This window comes from Poromitra crassiceps, assembly GCF_964638095.1.
Source record: "Poromitra crassiceps genome assembly, chromosome: 30".
NCBI lineage: Eukaryota > Metazoa > Chordata > Actinopteri > Beryciformes > Melamphaidae > Poromitra > Poromitra crassiceps.
Window position 1 is genome coordinate 1,318,941 of NC_139652.1, and position 21,681 is coordinate 1,340,621.

A 21,681-nucleotide genomic window follows, 5' to 3' on the forward strand; every position below is an offset into this window, starting at 1 on the left:
TTTGTACACGCACCATCTCAAACTCTAGTCACGTTTGTACCAGCACCATCTCAAACTCTAGTCACGTTTGTACCGGCACCATCTCAAACTCTAGTCACGTTTGTACCGGTGCCATCTCAAACTCTAGTCACGTTTGTACCAGCACCATCTCAAACTCTAGTCACGTTTGTACCAGCACCATCTCAAACTCTAGTCACGTTTGTACCAGCACCATCTCAAACTCTAGTCACGTTTGTACCAGCACCATCTCAAACTCTAGTCACGTTTGTACCAGCACCATCCCAAACTCTAGTCACATTTGTACCGGCGGCATCTCAAACTCTAGTCACGTTTGTACCAGCACCATCTCAAACTCTAGTCATGTTTGTACCAGCACCATCTCAAACTCTAGTCACGTTTGTACCAGCTCCATCTCAAACTCTAGTCACGTTTGTACCAGCTCCATCTCAAACTCTAGTCATGTTTGTACCAGCACCATCTCAAACTCTAGTCACGTTTGTACCGGCACCATCTCAAACTCTAGTCACGTTTGTACCAGCACCATCTCAAACTCTAGTCACGTTTGTACCAGCACCATCTCAAACTCTAGTCACGTTTGTACCAGCACCATCTCAAACTCTAGTCACGTTTGTACCAGCACCATCTCAAACTCTAGTCACGTTTGTACCAGCAGTACACCATCTCAAACTCTAGTCACGTTTGTACCAGCACCATCTCAAACTCTAGTCACGTTTGTACCAGCACCATCTCAAACTCTAGTCACGTTTGTACCAGCAGTACACCATCTCAAACTCTAGTCACGTTTGTACCAGCACCATCTCAAACTCTAGTCACGTTTGTACCAGCACCATCTCAAACTCTAGTCACGTTTGTACCAGCACCATCTCAAACTCTAGTCACGTTTGTACCAGCACCATCTCAAACTCTAGTCACGTTTGTACCAGCAGTACACCATCTCAAACTCTAGTCACGTTTGTACCAGCACCATCTCAAACTCTAGTCACGTTTGTACCAGCAGTACACCATCTCAAACTCTAGTCACGTTTGTACCAGCACCATCTCAAACTCTAGTCACGTTTGTACCAGCACCATCTCAAACTCTAGTCACGTTTGTACCAGCACCATCTCAAACTCTAGTCACGTTTGTACCAGCACCATCTCAAACTCTAGTCACGTTTGTACCAGCACCATCTCAAACTCTAGTCACGTTTGTACCAGCACCATCTCAAACTCTAGTCACGTTTGTACCGGCGGCCCGTGAAGTCAAACAAAGAGAAGGGGAAAAAAGGCGACTGAAATTTGACCTATGATGCATCCGCGATCCATCGTGTCCTTGGTTATGGACTGGGAATAAAACCACAAAAAACAGTCTCTCTCTCACACACACACACACACACACACACACACACACACACACACACACACACACACACACACACACACACACACACACACACAGCTAACCACCTCCCTACAATCATGTTAGAATGGGACAGCTAGTGAAGAAAAATCCTGGTCAATTTCAAACCTACATCGTCAAAACCGAATTAAACGCCCTAAGGTGGACATCGCCTAACAGAAAGTTGTAGCAGGTGAAAATTGAACGTGAAGGAGATTTAGGTGAGAGGATACAGCAACAGATCACAAGCACTGCCATTGGAGAGGTGGGATAGATATGAGACCAACAGGATCAAGTACAGTATGTGTACACTGTATGTGTCGTAGTAGAAAAATACACGGTAGAAAGCTGTGAGTGAGACCTTGCGGGCTATTTTGGTGCTGAAGTGACATAACACGATACACCCCGCCCCCCCCCAAATAAAGCTATGTCAGTGAGCATCACAGTCAAAGAACTCATGTATACAACCTTCAACGGCTAACAAAATATGATCAAATACAGGTTAAGGAAAGGGGCAGGGAAGAGAATTCATTGTTGGAGAAAAAAAAAAAAACACTAACACCCCTCTGAAATATGACATTTATACATTTTTTCAGCCATCTGGAAATAATTTCGTAGAGATCTTGACTTTGATTTTCTGACAGACTGCATTGTCGTCGTTTCCATCGTTGAAAGATATGGAACGTTAGTTGCATTCAAGCAGTCCACCCCAGTGCTGGTGACAAATATACAGCTAGTAGTACACAATCTTCATTCTTTTAGTCAACAACGTAGCAACCAAAACTTTTTTTTTCCTTTTTGCGTGAGAATTTGCACCTTTTATGTAGATCCTTCCGCTTGGGACTACGCAGCCACTTTGTTGTCCTTCTGGAAAAGCAGAGGAGAACAGGGTAAAGAGCAGATCAGTGCAGTAAGATATTGACTTTATTCATGAACATTGCAATGGTCATGTAATGTAAACACCACTTTTCAGAAAGGAATAGTCTCGCTTGCCAGACTTCCCTCCCTTCCGGGAGAGAGTCTGGCAGTGTAGACCTTCTCTCTGGAGAGAGTCAGTGTAGACCTTCTCTCTGGAGAGAGTCAGTGTAGACCTTCTCTCTGGAGAGAGTCTGGCAGTGTAGACCTTCTCTCTGGAGAGAGTCTGGCAGCGTAGACCTTCTCTCTGGACTTGCGGGCAAGAAATGCTCCGTTTGGTTTAGTCTCGCTTTCCCTGTGGATGACTCTGAGAGTGGCCCACCTAAGTTGGAGAGTGAGTCTCCACCTGTATTACAGGAACCACTAACAACTAGGGCTGGGTTAAAAAAATAGATATATCGATTTTGAATCGATTTTCATGTGAAGGAACAAGTATCGATACATAAATCCCAGTATCGATCTTTTAAAATGCATTTTACAACAATCTTTTTTTAAATAAACATAGGCTATAAAATATTATAGGCTGTGTGTGGTAGTTAAAACATAGTTTCAAGTTGACGTTTATTTATGTTTGTAGTTGAAACAAAAACATAAATACTGTAGGCTACATGTGCATTGTGCATGCACTATGAACCAGATGTACAGACCTCAAATCGGTTTGCACTATAATGTTTGTGAACTCGAAATGTTCATGAGCTGTATTTAATTTAATTTAATTTACAAAGCATTTATACTTTATGAAACACTGTTTACAACATGCTGCTGTTCAATGATTCTGTTGTATAGTGGAAATCTAAATTTGTTTGGCTTCTCACAGAAGACTGTAAAGAAAGAGACAGAAGACTGTAAAGAAAGATAAGATGTTGAATGACTATGTTGGTCATGTTCAAATAAAAAAGAATTACATGATGTAACTGCTTGCTTTATAGTCAATTCTTAATGTAAATATTAATATTTTTTAATAATGCACCAGGTTAGAGGGTTCCTTGTGCAATTTACAGCATTAGTTCTTTGAGAATCTCTTCCATTATCAAAGCAACTAAAGTAACTAAAGTAAAACTAAAGTAACTAAAATATCGATATCGAATCGTATCGGAAATCCTATCGACTTGGGACCTTGTGTATCGGAATCGTATCGGGAAGTCAGTGGCGATACCCAGCCCTACTAACAACCCCCTTGAGGCGCTCGATCAGAGAGAGGCGTCCTCCGGACTTCTAGAGGCCCTAAAACTTTTAGTTTAAAAAGAAGAAAACCATTTCTGACAGACTTTGCAGAGAAACATTGTTTGATTATTTTCAGTTGTTAAAAAGTAAAAGGGAAAATAAACTTTAGTTGTATAAGAAGTTCTAAGTTAAGAAAAACATGCCTAATGTTAGCTCATTTAGAATGTTGGTTGCTCTCTGTAATGTGCTGTATACTATTTTATATATATACATATATATATATATATATATATATATATATATATATATATATATATATATAAAGTGTAGGAATTTAGCCAGGGGCAAGGGTAAACATGCCCCCAAGAAATCTCAGAATGCCCCTAAAAACCGTGATCAAGGGGCAAAAAATGGCCCCAAGATTTGGATAATTTTATTTACATCCAATTCATTTAATTTCCATTTCCATCTCACACACACACACACACACACACACACACACACAACTTCAAGGTTGCCACTGTTTTGTAATGATACATTTCAAGGACTTTTCAAGCAATAAAGCCTGGGAAGAGATGAAAACTAAAATGTATCCACTGCAGGGTACTGTACCTACACTCCACTGCAGGGTACTGTACCTACGCGACCAGCAGGGTACTGTACCTACACTCCACTGCAGGGTACTGTACCTACGCTCCACTGCAGGGTACTGTACCTACGCGACCAGCAGGGTACTGTACCTACGCGACCAGCAGGGTACTGTACCTACGCGACCAGCAGGGTACTGTACCTACGCGACCAGCAGGGTACTGTACCTACGCGACCAGCAGGGTACTGTACCTACACTCCACTGCAGGGTACTGTACCTACGCTCCACTGCAGGGTACTGTACCTACGCTCCACTGCAGGGTACTGTACCTACGCTCCACTGCAGGGTACTGTACCTACACTCCACTGCAGGGTACTGTACCTACACTCCACTGCAGGGTACTGTACCTACGCTCCACTGCAGGGTACTGTACCTACGCTCCACTGCAGGGTACTGTACCTACGCTCCACTGCAGGGTACTGTACCTACGCTCCACTGCAGGGTACTGTACCTACGCTCCACTGCAGGGTACTGTACCTACGCTCCACTGCAGGGTACTGTACCTACGCTCCACTGCAGGGTACTGTACCTACACTCCACTGCAGGGTACTTTACCTACGCTCCACTGCAGGGTACTGTACCTACGCTCCACTGCAGGGTACTGTACCTACGTGACCAGCAGGGTACTGTACCTACGCTCCACTGCAGGGTACTGTACCTACGCTCCACTGCAGGGTACTGTACCTACACTCCACTGCAGGGTACTGTACCTACGCTCCACTGCAGGGTACTGTACCTACGCTCCACTGCAGGGTACTGTACCTACGTGACCAGCAGGGTACTGTACCTACGCTCCACTGCAGGGTACTGTACCTACACTCCACTGCAGGGTACTGTACCTACACTCCACTGCAGGGTACTGTACCTACGCTCCACTGCAGGGTACTGTACCTACGCGACCAGCTGCATATTTGAGCTAAGAACGCCTACGAGAGAGCACAACAGCCAATGACAGCTCAGCGATCAGCAAATCACTGAATACTTGTAGCCTACGTGCAGAGTGACACTGTAGATAAGAAGAAAGCAGATCTAGCTTGGCCCAGCACTACTGATGATGACGTATATAAAAATGATATATATCATATGTGAATTGAGATTACGGAGTGCACGAGGCTCAAACTCAGACATTCTGGTAGGCTCAATCCAAGCACTTTTAAGTCCTTGATTATTTTTCCTTCAATCCAAGCACTTTCAAGCACTTTCCAGACCCGTGGCAACCCTGAACTTTATGCATTCATTACTTTTTTAAGTGCCCCCGAAATTTTGTAAATGCCCCAATTTTTTTAGACAGTGGGCAAAAGTTGCCCCACTGTTGCCACTTTTTATTATATATATATATATATATATATATATATATATATATATATATATATATATATATATATATTGTGTGTATATATATATTGTGTGTGTGTGTGTGTGTGTGTGTGTGTGTGTGTGTGAGATGGAAATGGAAATTAAATGAATTGGATGTAAATAAAATTATCCAAATCTTGGGGCCATTTTTTGCCCCTTGATCACGGTTTTTAGGGGCATTCTGAGATTTCTTGGGGGGATGTTTACCCTTGCCCCTGGCTAAATTCCTACACTTTATATATATATATATATATATAACACACACAGCCTCAAAATACAGCCAACAGAATTCACTTTCCATTTCCTTGAGCGATGTAGTTTACCCTGTACTCTGATAAGTCTGCGAACTCGCGGCCTCCCTGGCTGCCTCTGTACCCGCCCCTGTAGCCTCCTCCGTGTGGCGGGCCGAAGGACCCCCGGCTGGCCGAGCGTCCCCGGCCTCCCCTGAAGCCCATGCCGCCGCGCCCGCGATACCCCCCGCGGCCCCGGCCCTGCCGCAGCGGGAGGCCGAAGGTCTCAGCGTTCATCCTCCTCTCCTCTGCCCAGGTCTGCCTCCGCTCCCTGCCCCAAACACACAGCACAGCAGCCCATCACGGACAAACAAAACTCAGTGCTGGAAACCTATTCTGATTTGGGTGCATCTTACATGACAATGGCTATGATGACATAGACCAGGGGTGTCAAACATGTGGCCCGGGGGCCAGAACCGGCCCACAGGTTGACTTTGCAAAGTGTGAAAATTGCACTGAGAAGTCCTTCAATCCAAAGTGATGCACTTTGTGAAGGCTAAGAGGTACCAGGTTTCAGGAGCAAGTTCAATAGTAAGTAGCCTATTCATGTTTTCTGTATTCATCACTAAACGGTCAACTATTTTCTGTGACTATAGAGAATTGCACAGTTGCCGTCAATTGTAAATGCAGTTACAGACAGTAGATTTGATCATTTGTTTGATGGTAGCTGTCAGCTGATAGGGGTGTCACCGTGTACACGTGTAACCGCATAGTAATTAATATCAGTTTAGAAAAATCAATAACCGATTACCCGTGTGTTTTCTTTTGTCCTTTTAAATAACATTTTTAAATAAAGTTTTGACAGTGATTTGACTGTGTTTTGGACTGCTTTGACTGTGTTTTGGACTGCTTAGGGGTGATAATGCTGCCTGTAAGCTACAGATGATAACTTTACCGTTACACTAATTAGTGCAGTAACGTTGCACGTAATGGACGCATGGCCCATGTGACCGTGGCGGTCACAATGTAACGTTAATAAAGCGGGCGAGACCTCACGGGGGAACCAACGAGGGACAATTTTGTGACTAGAAAACTTGACAACGTCGTTCTAGAAGTACGCACAACTGTAATGACAGTGAATGTTGCTGCTACTTCGGCTCTGGACCAGACAACGAGTTCAACAAAGAGGAACAGACACACAGAGAACATCACTGCTGTCTATGAGTTTGGGAAGTATTTGAATGGCAACAGTGCCCTCTAGCGATTATATAGCGCAAATGCGGTCCAAAAAAACAACAACAGGTTAAAAGCCAAAAGGTCCTGTATACACGTTTAGAAAATGTAACCGTTGACACGCCTAGTAGCTGAGATGAAAACGTGTTATTAAAATGTAGCTCTATTTCTATACACTAAAGGAAACAGGAACATTTGGAGGTTTTGTCATTTACAGGTTATGATTGATTTTCTTTGTCTGGCCCACTTGAGACCATGCGACCCGTTAATTAAAATGCATTTGACACCCCTGGACAGACTAACCCTACTGCTGTAACCCAGTTCATGTCTTCTTCAGACTAACCCTACTGCTGTAACCCAGTTAATGTCTTCTTCGGAAAAAGATTTTCACATGAACCGTAGCTTGATATCCTGACCGTTTCCCTGTTGCCATGAAAAAATGACATTCCTGATTTAAGTTACTTCTAACTGATTAGAAAATGATTATCCCATTCGTGTTTTTGCCTTTTTATATATATACTGTATATATATATATATATATATATATATATATATATATATATATATATATATACAAATTGTAGTAACAGTAAACCTATATGAGTTTGACAGACTGTGAAAGCCAAAAGTGAAAGATTGCAATATGAATTGAGAAACATGCAAATGTAATTTTCTGCAGTTTCTTTTACAGTTCTCATAACATGACAAAATGCACTAGGGAGAGAAAATTTGATGCTAAAATGCCAGATTTTCTGAATAGAATACCTTGTTTGGGAAAGGTTTAGATATATATATATATATATATACACACACACACACACACACACACACACACACACACATATATATATAGTCGCTGTCGGGACCTCGAATGTCAATTCTTTCACTTTTGTTGTTGTCATAAATCAATGCCACTGGTCACCCTTCATGTCTGTGTGGGTTTTACCAATTTTAACCAATGAAAAAGCAGTAAACTGATCTTGTAAGTAATTCTCCTAACACCATTCGCCCTCAAACTGTCGCTCAAACCTCGAAGATCCGCCCCTACCTCCATCTGAACTAGAGATGGAACGATTTGAAAATTTCCCATCACGATTATAGTGACCAAAATTATCACGGTTATCAGTATTATCACGGTTTGTTAAAATGTGCTGAAAATGTTCAAAAAGGATTGATACATTCACTGAAATAATTTCTTCTGCATCTGGGAGACGGTTGCCAAGTTTGGTTGATGATGGACAGTATTTACCATGTTTTTCAAAGCACTGTAATCACAGTAACATGGGAATCACGGTTTTAATGATAATGAAAATTTGAAACGGTACGGTTATGGTAAGGAATTTGATTGCGGTTATCATTAAAATCGGTTATCGTTACATCCCTAATCTGAACCCACCAGGCAGGACTCTATACCCGGAAAAGACACACGGGCAGACGGGCTGTGTATTTCTGATATCGTTTCGTTTAATCCTGGCTTCCTCTGGCGTAAATAGATCAATCAAATGTTTTCGAGTTAGGCTGCAAACTCATTTAAACTATGCAAATCGAAGTGGTTTCTGACAAGAATAACGTTTATGTCAGTGAGATGACAGAGCCCCTCTCTCGGCCTGGGAGCTCCGCTGCTGCTGCTCCACGCCCCACCGGAGACGCATGCCTGTGTGCTCCTGGGAGCTCCGCTGCTGCTGCTGCTCCGCGCCCCGCGGGGCCGCATGCCTGTGTGCTCCATAAGGGTTGTTGCTGCGCCCCACCGGAGCCGCGTGCCTGTGTGCTCCTGGGAGCTCCGCTGCTGCTGCTCCGCGCCCCACCGGAGCCGCGTGCCTGTGTGCTCCATAAGGGTTGTTGCTGCTCCGCACCGGAGCCGCGTGCCTGTGTGCTCCATAAGGGTTGTTGCTGCGCCCCACCGGAGCCGCGTGCCTGTGTGCTCCATAAGGGTTGTTGCCACGTGTGGCTGCTCAGCCGGGAGAGAGTGCCTCAAACTCGGACTGATCATCCTGTAACATCATTTGAGCTAATTCAGCTAAGATATTAATCATGTAATGACACATCCAGTGGGAAACTGAGTATAATGAAGACATGTGCTTCGACGACGTGATGATGTTCAGTATTTTAAGAGCACACAGGTTTTTTTTTAACTTTTTTTTTTTACTACTTTAAGTTGCTGTTTTGGAGATCCGGGTTTTCACCCCGACAGCGACGATATACATATATTGTAATGAGTTTTAATTAAATTGTGCTGTCATGTTGTACATGGGGGTTTTGTAAGGGGGGGGGGGGGGGGTGCACATTGACAATAATAGCATGTTTGTTAGTGGTACACAATCAGTCATGAGACAGGACAGATATTTACCTTGGGAAGCCCAAGTTTCCAGCTCTCTCATTTGCTTTCCTGGTGAAAACAGAAGGACACCCAACCGTTATGTCGTAGTGATGTCATAGTGATGTCATAGTGATGTCCTAGTAATGCAGGACAAAAAAGCTCTTACTCATTTATCATAACAGAAATGTGCAAGTGCGGAAAGGTCATGGAAGGAGGTACACAGTGATACTGATATTTGTGGTAAAGTATATATATTTGGACTCAAGTTCTTGTCCTTCTACCTCTTGTGTCAGTATGCACTTGTTTTCCTGTGCAACTTGTCTGTATTAGCATTACGCCACACTCCTGTCAATTAGCATCAAGTGACTTACTGGGATTTGTACTAGAGATGCAGGTGATTTGTACTAGGGATGCAGGTGATTTGTACTAGGGATGCAGGTGATTTGTACTAGGGATGCAGGTGATTTGTACTAGGGATGCAGGTGATTTGTACTAGGGATGCAGGTGGATTTGTACTAGGGATGCAGGTGGGATTTGTACTAGGGATGCAGGTGGGATTTGTACTAGGGATGCAGGTGATTTGTACTAGGGATGCAGGTGGGATTTGTACTAGGGATGCAGGTGATTTGTACTAGGGATGCAGGTGGGATTTGTACTAGGAATGCAGGTGGGATTTGTACTAGGGATGCAGGTGGGATTTGTACTAGGGATGCAGGTGATTTGTACTAGGAATGCAGGTGGGATTTGTACTAGGGATGCAGGTGATTTGTACTAGGGATGCAGGTGATTTGTACTAGGAATGCAGGTAGGATTTGTACTAGGGATGCAGGTGATTTATACTAGGGATGCAGGTGGATTTGTACTAGAGATGCAAGTGGCGACTAAATGCCCTGACGACTAGATGTCATGCTGTGGACTCCGTTTACAACATAGTACAAAATAACAGGGCATATCGGTGCAGGAAAACAAGAGACACAACAAGCAATAAGGCAGTAGAGTGTTTACATCCGGACATTAGAGGAGGGGGCTACCGTTATTGGCTGGTGGCTGCGTAAAGACGCAACAGCTCCGGCCCACATGGTTTATTATTATAATTTACCGTAAATTCCGGACTATAAGCCGCGGCTTTTTCCCCGTTTTTTGGCCCCTGCGGCTTATATAACGGTGCGGCTTATCTATGGATTTTTTCAGCAAACGGCCACTCGGTGACCTCCAAAATCGATGGATTTTACAGGTTACACAGCTTCATCTGCACATTTTATGTGCATTGCTTTGCTGCTTGTTTTTTCGATTATTTTTTTGTAAAGCACCTTGAATTGCCTTTGTGTATGAAAGGTGCTATATAAATAAAATTTGACTTGACTTGACATCATTTGGCGGAAATCAACCGGCATCACGGTGAACATGGCGCTCAGCTAGACAGCTGCTACACCAGACCAAACAATATGTTTTAGCGATCTGATCTAAAATGAATAAGGTGACCAGAACCAACTGAATAACTTTAAAGAGTGGGGCGAATGTCTGCTGGAAGAAGCACAAGACTGAAAACCAGTAAGCAGAAAGAAAAGAGACGAAGCAATCACCGCCATGAATGAGGAAATGACTCACCTGCTGGAGGCTGGAGATACACGGCTTGGGCTTAACTTTTACTCCGTGAAACACTATCGATTAAGTCCGACATCGCTCAGAGGTTTTGAGCAGCTTGAAAACAAGTTTGAAAACGTGCAGAAGTCCATCCACTCACTCACTAAAGAAAATAAGGCAACCGTGAACAGAGTTTCTAATGCGGAAAAGCGCATCAGCGCACTGGAGGACAAAAACAACACAGTGAGTCCGAAAATGGATAAAATGCAAAAACAAATCGAAACCCTGCACACGCAGGTTGATGACTTAATCAGCAGGAGTAAAAGAAATAACATTCGCCTGATCAATGTAAAAGAGGAGCTGGGATTGGTGACATGGACGCTTTCCTTGGCAAAATCCTGTGTTACATCCTGGACCTGAAGGAAGGCGAGAAACTCTTTCCCGACAATCCCCTCTGTGCACGAACCCTTACATATGGTAATTAAACATTAAAACACAAAAAAAAAACACAAAAAAAAAACATTAAAACACCCGCGGCTTATAGTCCGGTGCGGCTTATATATGTAACAAACAGGCAATTTTGCTGCTGCGGCTTATACTCCGGTGCGCCTTATAGTCCGGAAATTACGGTAATTATTAGTTTAACCGACTGGTATTTTGGTGCCGACTAGCGAGGGTAGCGGACATTTAAATGACTAGTCGCCTGCATCCCTAATTTGTACCTGGTATTGTCACGTTGTAGTAGCAGTTAGCATCACATGACTGATGAGGATTTGTACCTGGTATCGTCACAGGAGATGTTGTCGAAAAAGGACTTGGACTTGTCGTAGTAGCAGTTGGGCCCGAGCAGGTCTCCCTCCTCTTCGGCGTTACCCTCGCTGTTGTGGGTTTCCACACCAGAGTCGGCCTTCTCCTCTCCGTTCACCGCTTTCTCCGACTTCTCACTCTTCTCATCTGGGTGAAAAGACAACATTTCTGCTTCAACAACACTTTGTAAATGCAGAGTCCAGTGTGGTTCTTAGCACACTACAGTTACTACTATACTACTACAGTTACTACTATACTATACTACTACAGTTACTACTATACTATACTAATACAGTTACTACTATACTATACTAATACAGTTACTACTATAGTACTATAGTATTCAGTAATACTACAGTTACTACTCGGCTGTCTTTTGCTGCTGGTGGTTGTCTGACTTTTTAATCATAGTGATTTCAGAATATTAATGTTCCCCCCCTCCACTAGCATGGAGTGTAAATATTAGGGGTTCAATGAACAATTATTTTCATTATTAATTAATCTATTGATTATTCGATTAATCATTTTAGTGTGCAACGGCTGCAACTAACGATTATTTTCATTAATCTGTCGATGATTTTCTCGATTTATCGATTAGTTGTTTGGTCTATAAAATGTCGGAAAATGGTGAAAAAAATGTTTCAGTGTTTCCCAAAGCCCAAGATTACATCCTCTAATGTCTTGTTTTGTCCCCAACTTAAAGATATTTAGTTTATTGTCATAGAGAAATAAAGAAACCATAAAATATTCACATTTAAGAAGCTCGAATCAGATCATTTTTACCTTTTTTCTTAAAAAATGACTCAAAAGGATTAATCGGGGGACAAAAGTTGTCTGCAAAATATTGTTTACATTTCCTACACTGATAACAATGGCCATCACAAGTTACAAAAAAAAAGAGAAAAGATCAAAGTGCAGTATTAATTTGATCATCATATGAAACAGCTGGAAACAAGAAAATCTTAGCCTTTGTGAAACTCTAACTAGCAAATGCTTACCATTTATTATTGATAAATGATGACAAACAATTGATTATCGATTATTAAAATTCAATGAATCCAGCAGCAGATACCTTTCAGCTTCAGTTTGCTCTGAAACTCCCGGTCAATCTCGTCCTTGTTGAACTGGGCGTTTGCGCTCTCGAAATCAAAGTCTTTCTCGAACTTCATGGGTCCGTCTCGGCGGACGTTGAAGCGCCCTCTGCCGCGGTGTCCGCCCCCCCGACCGCGCCGCTGAGGCGGGGCGCCGGCAGCTGCTAAACGACAAGACCAAAACACACTCTTAGTTCTCATTATTTAACGTCTTAGAATTAGTACAGAACAAAAATGATACTAAAGAAAACAAATTGCATAGCAACACATGAAACAGTAAAACGAGGCACACACCCACTATGATACGAGAGGACTGTTTCCAGTATGTCAATACATGTTAGCCAATAGCCAACTACCACAAAGCAGCAGGTTGCCTTCAGATGTTAGCTAAACAACAGTGCCACAATGCTACCAATTAATACAATCAAATTCACATCAAACACGGAATAAAGGCAGTAACTTATTGAGTTATCAATCAATAGCACCACCACACCACAAGTAGCAGTATCAAGTATTCACCAAACATGAAAACATTGTCTCTAAATGAGGAGAAATGTCTCATGATCGCCTTTACAGTCCATTGACATGAAGAGCATGTCAATCCGCACACATGTGCACGAGCAAACAAAAACACGTCAAACAGGGATGACCACGGTCGAGTGATTTAAAAAGATGAGTATATGGTAGGTTTAAAAAGATGAGTATATGGTAGGTTTAAAAAGATGAGTATATGGTAGGTTTAAAAAGATGAGTATATGGTAGGTTTAAAAAGATGAGTATATGGTAGGTTTAAAAAGATGAGTATATGGTAGGTTTAAAAAGATGAGTATATGGCAGGGTTAGGGTTAGGGGGTTGCACGACTTTTCCATCAATAAAGTCGAGTCAACGTGGATCTGTGGTCACGCGGTGCAGTGTTGTGTAACAGGTTTGTGTGTAGTTAGTGTGTAGCTTCTGTTGTTACCTTCGGTTCACACCAGGCGCTATTCAGAAGCAGCGCTTAAGAGAAACTGAGTCACGCTAAACTGGTCACACCAGAAGCACTCTTTTCCTCAGCGCCTCGCTGGGCTCGCCCTCCCCCCTGCTCACAACTTGCGTTGAGTTCATGCCTGGCAGCTCGGGTGCAGCGCACTGCACGCTGGAAACATAGAACAGAAGCTGAAATGATCACTGCAGCGTGAAGGCATGAAGTCAATGCAGGTTGTGAGCAGCGCCGAGCGAGGCGTTCAGGAAGAGTGTGCTTGTGGTGTGACCGGTTGAGCGTGGCACTCAGCTTCTGAATAGCGCCTGGTGTGAAGCCTATGTTGCTCCGAGACAGCTAGCTTCATATAACATGACAGACTCAGGCTGGTGTGAAGCCTATGTTGCTCTGAGACAGCTAGCTTCATATAACATGACAGACTCAGGCTGGTGTGAAGCCTATGTTGCTCCGAGACAGCTAGCTTCATATAACATGACAGACTCAGGCTGGTGTGAAGCCTATGTTGCTCTGAGACAGCTAGCTTCATATAACATGACAGACTCAGGCTGGTGTGAAGCCTATGTTGCTCCGAGACAGCTAGCTTCATATAACATGACAGACTCAGGCTGGTGTGAAGCCTATGTTGCTCTGAGACAGCTAGCTTCATATAACATGACAGACTCAGGCTGGTGTGAAGCCTATGTTGCTCTGAGACAGCTAGCTTCATATAACATGACAGACTCAGGCTGGTGTGAAGCCTATGTTGCTCTGAGACAGCTAGCTTCATATAACATGACAGACTCAGGCTGGTGTGAAGCCTATGTTGCTCTGAGACAGCTAGCTTCATATAACATGACAGACTCAGGCTGGTGTGAAGCCTATGTTGCTCTGAGACAGCTAGCTTCATATAACATGACAGACTCAGGCTGGTGTGAAGCCTATGTTACTCCGAGACAGCTAGCTTCATATAACATGACAGACTCAGGCTGGTGTGAAGCCTATGTTGCTCTGAGACAGCTAGCTTCATATAACATGACAGACTCAGGCTGGTGTGAAGCCTATGTTGCTCTGAGACAGCTAGCTTCATATAACATGACAGACTCAGGCTGGTGTGAAGCCTATGTTGCTCCGAGACAGCTAGCTTCATATAACATGACAGACTCAGGCTGGTGTGAAGCCTATGTTGCTCTGAGACAGCTAGCTTCATATAACATGACAGACTCAGGCTGGTGTGAAGCCTATGTTGCTCTGAGACAGCTAGCTTCATATAACATGACAGACTCAGGCCACGGCAGTTGTGGGATTTCACACATGTACTGCTTATTCACTACTAACTTGTCGGCCATATTATGCCTGGTCTCTACGGCACTAATCTGTCAACATACATGTACATGTATGATCCATATAGTTCAGTTTGTACATACTAGTAAGTAAGTAATTATTTATTTCTATAGCACCTTTCACAGCACGAGGTCACAAAGTGCTTCGCAGAGAAACAGAGTCGAAATTACAATAAAACAGTGAGGCAAAATACACACAAGAAGCAACGATGAACAAGATGCATACATGATAAAAACACAAAATAAACAATAACTGGCTAACCGAAGGCTTGCCGGAACAGAAAGGTCTTTAGCTGTTTCTTAAAAATATCCACGGAGGCAGAGGCTCTTAGGTCCAGGGGGAGAGCGTTCCAAAGCTTAGGAGCTACAGTTTTAAAAGTGCGGTCACCTTTTGTTTTGAGCCTGATCCTACTAGGGATGTAACGATAACCGGTTTTAATGATAACCATGATAAAATTCCGTACAATAACCGTAGCGTTTCAAATTTTCATTATCATTAAAACCGTGGTACCGTGATTACAGTGCTTTGAAAAACATGGTAAATACTGTCCATCATCAACCAAAGTTGGCAACAGTCTCCCAGATGCAAACGTGCAGCCTTGGAGAAATTATTTCAGTGAGTGTATCAATCCTTTTTGGGTCTGAGTTTTCAATATAAAACTTTGGAAAATGATTTCAGTGAGTCTCAGTACTTTTTGAACATTTTGAATGTTTTGAAATTTTCATACCGTTACATCTCTAATCCAGTCAATGCATATCACCGTTTGTTTGTCCTCTCTTGTTTAAAACGTTAGCGATCGCTAACGATAGCTAATGTTAGCGTAGTGCAACCGAGCTTTGGGTTCGCCTATTACTTTACACTTTGTTAATGAAAGTTTTAAAACGACTTCTGTCTCATCGGCTCTGGACGAATCACAGAAATCATCCAAATTGACATGGAAAAAGCGGATTTCGCCGAAAAGAGCCTAGTTTGCATCCCTGATATCCTCTTCCTTAATTATCGCGCCACATAGTTCTACTTTCATTAACTCATTGAGTGCCAAGGACGAGTATGTTCGTCAATTGCGTTTTTGGCGGTGGGACGTGGATCAAAGCCTGTACAAATATTGTAGCTATTGAAGGTGTATAACCTATTTTACGGACTCATTAGGTGGCGACAGTGCTCTCCAGATTAGAGAGAGGTCCGGAAAACAGCAGGAAAAAGCCCCGTGATGAACGAGAAACCGCTCATGCTGCAGCCAGAGCCATATAGATTGCTCTGTCTGGAGCTGACGTTGGCTGCGAACAGCAGTCAATCCGCTCCCACAACTGAGCCCCTCTGCCTCTGTCTGTCTGTCTGCATAGTTTCTCCACACGATTAGCCGCCAGAAAGGCAGTACCCGACGCCGAAGGGCCAAACCTTTCCCTGCAGTCCGGTTTGGCATTTCCGTGTCGCGCTGGGAGCCGGCGCACAAAAACGGAGCACTCCGAAAATAGACTGGGTGCGTGTTAGGCTGTGTGTTAGTGTGGGGAGGAGTTTGCAGCTGAGGGGGGGAGAGGGGGGTGGGGCACGCAGGGCACCACACAACTACACCACATCACTACACCAGAAAATATTAGCTTCAGACTCAGTGAATGTGCTTGAAATGCTGCATTTCACAAAAGGCGGAATATCTAAGCTTCTAATTTGAAACGTGTCTTTTTGCTCAAAACAACCTATATTCTCCGGCTCATAACTAAAGAACGGAAAATGGTATCAATAAACTTTTTTTTGCAGATGATAGAAGAGAGTCTCATCGTTCTTTGTGCGTGTTCGGTGTTTACATAGTAATATCACACAATATTCTGTGGGCCTCGAGAAATCACTGAAAACGCTCTGAAACTCTGGCACTGGGAGCGTCCGTTCTCCAAAAGTGGCTGGCACTCAATGAGTTAACAATAAAACTATAAACAGTAAATAGATATGGAAAAGAGTGAAAAAATCAAAAGAGAAAGAACAGGAGCTCTCCAGGCTGCTTGCCTCAAACCACGTGACTTCGTCATTGGCGCATCCTGATTAGAGCTGGGTATTGGTTCAAATTTCAAGAATCGATTCGATTCCGATTCACAAGGTTGCGAATCGATTAATTTCGATTCGATTCGATTCTATCAATTTTCAATATTGATTTGGTTAGTGATACCAAAACGTGGTTTTTGAGCTGTACCCTGAATTACATGACTGTCCAGTTATGTAACACAGGGGTTTCCAACCAGCCAAGTAGATACATGGGGAAAAAAAGTTGCAGACCTGTTGTCAATTTTAATGGTTTTAGTTACACATATATTTACTCACCACGTGGTGACAAAGGGTAAATAACAGCCTTTTCATCTGTCAATAAAGACACTTTCACAATTATGCACAGTGATTTGATTTCAGCCTATATCATTTCTAAAAGTAGATATTAATAATGATCAAACATTTCCATTCATGTAGCCTACAGTATTTATGTTTTTGTTTCAACAGCATAATTAAACGTCAACTTGAAACTATGTTTCAACTACCACACACAGCACAATATTTTAGCCTGTTTAGTAAAAAAAATAATTTTTTTTTTTTTTTTTTTTAATAAAAAAAAAAATCGATCTCTGGACATATGAATCGATAATCGAGGATTAAAATGAAAATCGATTAAAAATCGGAGAATCGATTTTTTGAACCCAGCCCTAATCCTGATAGGTGTCGATGTGTGGTAGTGACGTCAGTGACATGTGGTAGTGACGTCAGTGATGTGCGGTAGTGTCGTCAGTGACGTGTGGTAGTGACGTGTGGTAGTGACGTCAGTGACGTGTGGTAGTGTCGTCAGTGACGTGTGGTAGTGTCGTCAGTGACGTGTGGTAGTGTCGTCAGTGATGTGCGGTAGTGTCGTCAGTGACGTGTGGTAGTGACGTGTGGTAGTGACGTCAGTGACGTGTGGTAGTGTCGTCAGTGATGTGCGGTAGTGTCGTCAGTGACGTGTGGTAGTGACGTGTGGTAGTGACGTCAGTGACGTGTGGTAGTGACGTCAGTGACGTGTGGTAGTGTCGTCAGTGACGTGTGGTAGTGTCGTCAGTGACGTGTGGTAGTGACGTCAGTGATGTGCGGTAGTGACGTCAGTGACGTGTGGTAGTGACGTCAGTGACGTGTGGTAGTGACGTCAGTGACGTGTGGTAGTGTCGTCAGTGACGTGTGGTAGTGTCGTCAGTGACGTGTGGTAGTGACGTCAGTGATGTGCGGTAGTGACGTCAGTGACGTGTGGTAGTGACGTCAGTGACGTGTGGTAGTGACGTCAGTGACGTGTGGTAGTGTCGTCAGTGACGTGTGGTAGTGACGTCAGTGATGTGCGGTAGTGTCGTCAGTGACGTGTGGTAGTGTCGTCAGTGACGTGTGGTAGTGACGTCAGTGATGTGCGGTAGTGACGTCAGTGACGTGTGGTAGTGACGTCAGTGACGTGTGGTAGTGACGTCAGTGACGTGTGGTAGTGACGTCAGTGACGTGCGGTAGTGACGTCAGTGACGTGTGGTAGTGTCGTCAGTGACGTGTGGTAGTGACGTCAGTGACGTGTGGTAGTGTCGTCAGTGATGTGTGGTAGTGACGTCAGTGACGTGTGGTAGTGACGTCAGTGACGTGCGGTAGTGACGTCAGTGACGTGTGGTAGTGACGTCAGTGACGTGCGGTAGTGACGTCAGTGACGTGCGGTAGTGACGTCAGTGACGTGTGGTAGTGACGTCAGTGACGTGTGGTAGTGTCGTCAGTGATGTGTGGTAGTGACGTCAGTGACGTGTGGTAGTGACATCCGTGCGCCGACGAGTCAATGCAACCCCTAGTGTATGGGCTCCATTGTCTGAAACAAAGATGGAAAGGCATGCGTGGAGCTGGGCTTTGGAAGATGGCTTTCAGAGCAGATGTGGGTTTAACCTGTGGAACGTTTACTGGTATCCCTGCCTTCACCTCGCGCCTGTTCACACTCGGGCTTGGGGACTTTCTGGACATCTGTGCCTGGAATAGTAGAGTCCTTTAGTCTTCCAACAGCTTGAACAACCATGAGAGAAAAGCCCTGCCCTGCATGTATAAACATGTAACACCTCCTACCTTCACACAAAGGCACAACGTTTCAAATGTGGAAACTCTGGAACAAAATGTTAACAAATGACACAAAGTGGCAATGATTCCTTCTAAATGATGCTGTGTAGTGGACACAAAACACACTCGTGTGCTGAGCAGCGGGCTGTGTCTCACCTGAGTTGCTAACGATAGAGTGGATAAGCCCTGCAGTGGAGGCCCTGTCTACAGCAGTGGTGTGAGAGGCCTGGGTATCACCTGAGTAGCTAAAGATATAGTGGATATACTGTAGGGATGCAGCGGTGTCCGGTTTGAAGGTACACCACGGTTTGAAAAAGTCACGGTATCAAAACCACCAAGATTTGCAGTCATACCTTCCCCACGGTATCAGCTGTTTCCTCAAGTCCCCAGGTCGCTCGCAGAGTGCAGCTTACGCGGCCCCTCCCCCTGGCATGGCTGCATGCCTACCTAGAGCACAGTAGTGAGGAGCTGTCACGGACTGTGTGTTTACAACCGTGTGTGTGATTAAGCAGGAGAACGCAAGGACCTCCCTATACCTCCCCCCCCCCCATCTAAAAAGACGACGTCGGCTGTATGGGAATATTTCGGCTATCGTAAAAAAACACAGATGACCAGATCTGCATGAGCACCACCCGTCGTTATTTGTCAAATTCAAGGTACATTAAAACATCTTGCTTCAACATACATCGCATTGGACAAAAACCATTTCCACCGGCAGGTTTGAGGAGTAGCTAAGAATAACGTCAAATAAATACTCTCTCTAAGCCAACGTTAGCTACCAAGGCAGCTAACATGGCTAATTACCGTAAATTCCGGACTATAAGCCGCGGCTTTTTTCCCGTTTTTTGGCCTTTTTTGGCCCCTGCGGCTTATATAACGGTGCGGCTTATCTATGGATTTTTTCCCAAAAAAAAAAAAAAAAAAAAAAAAAACTCTTTTTTAGCACTCTTTCTAACTATAAATCCACTTCTGTTTTAATTTCCTCTCTTGCCCTCTTTTCACCACACCGCGGACACTGTGTGCACTGTAAAAAACAACACAGGTGGTGTTGTGTTATGTTGTTTTGTTGAAATGTTAATAAATGGGAGCTTCCTCAAACAGCCATCTCTTTCCCGACAATCCCCTCTGTGCATGAACCCTTACATATGGTAATTAAACATTAAAACACAAAAAACATTAAAACACCCGCGGCTTATAGTCCGGTGCGGCTTATATATGTAAAAAACAGTCAACTTTGCAGGTGCGGCTTATACACCGGTGCGCCTTATAGTCCGGAATTTACGGTAGTTAGTTAACACCAGCTATCTTTCTCCTCTAACTAACGTTAACGTTACTTGACGGAGTGAACGTTGCTCTACAGCAGGTCGTGTGTGTGTGTCCTATGTGTGAGACAGAGTAGGGGTGTATGTGTCAATGCATTAATACAGCAGGTCGTGTGTGTGTGTCCTACAGTATGTGTGAGACAGAGTAGGGGTGTATGTGTCAATGCATTAACATTGAAACAATCATTATTTGTGTCCAGTGTTCAGCACCCTATTTTACAAAAGAGAAGCATGTATTTCATATTATTATGATGTTTTAGTTTTACATGATAAAATTAATTAGATGAACTAAATCGTTTACATTTATAAGTAAGAATAGTACTATATTACCAAAGCACACACATATTTGCCACAGTTAACTGTCATTACAGATGTAGGTTATATTAACATGTCTTTATTTTTTCTCAGTCCACAATTCAGCAAACTGTGTTATTTAAAAATAAAATACATTTAGTTCAATGGCATTTATTTATGCCACATTTTACAACACATAAAGGGTCGCAATACCGCGATACCGTGGTATATTTGTCCAAGGTTATCATACCATGAGGCCAACATGTTGGTTAGGAAATTCCACTTTTGTTCTGAGGAGGTAAAGATAAGTCTCTTTAGGGCCTACTGTACCCCTTTGTACACTGCCCCCCTGTGGGTTAAGTATAAAAAAGCTAGCCTCCACAAACTCCAGGTTGCATACAATGTAGGGCTGTGAATCTTCACTGGCCTCACGATTCGATTCGATTACGATTCAGAGGGCTACGATTCGATTCGATTACGATTATCGATGCATCTCGATGCATCTTAAATCGATGCAGCAATACATGATTTATTTTTTCTCACTTTCTTTTTTCTCACTGTGTGGCTACTTTTAAAATAAAAGTGCATTTGGAATTGCATTGTATTATGATCCATAGTTAAAATAAACAACTGCATGTACTTCCATTATATTCTATTTGATTATAAAAAATAAATAATTAAATAATCGATTTTTGACATTTGTGAATCGATGCAGAATCGTGCACGTCCGCATCGCGATGCATCTTATAATCGATTATTTTTGACACCACTAATACAATGACTGTATGAGGATTTTGCTGAGAAAACCCAGGTGGACTAGTGCAAGTGAACTGTTCTGTCATGCAGGTGTCAGCACTTTTCAGGCACTTTTAAGAACCTTGATGTACAAATTTATTGGGCGTCTAAATGTCTCTCAGAACTCGAATATCATGCTACTAACCAA

General features: G+C 43.3%; 1 protein-coding gene across 1 annotated transcript in view; it reads right to left on the minus strand.

Moving 5' to 3' along the window:
* Window positions 1-1,411: 1,411 nt before the first annotated feature.
* The window catches only part of lsm14aa (LSM14A mRNA processing body assembly factor a), a 30,089-nt gene continuing 9,819 nt past the window's right edge, over window positions 1,412-21,681 (minus strand). Inside the window, exons 5-9 of the mRNA XM_083662857.1 lie at window positions 12,727-12,909; window positions 11,627-11,801; window positions 9,294-9,332; window positions 5,807-6,044; window positions 1,412-2,266 (exon numbers count right to left, since the gene is read on the minus strand). Coding sequence (XP_083518983.1) covers window positions 2,243-2,266; window positions 5,807-6,044; window positions 9,294-9,332; window positions 11,627-11,801; window positions 12,727-12,909 — 659 coding nt within the window. The 3' untranslated portion in view covers window positions 1,412-2,242. The remainder of the gene's footprint in view (window positions 2,267-5,806; window positions 6,045-9,293; window positions 9,333-11,626; window positions 11,802-12,726; window positions 12,910-21,681) is intronic.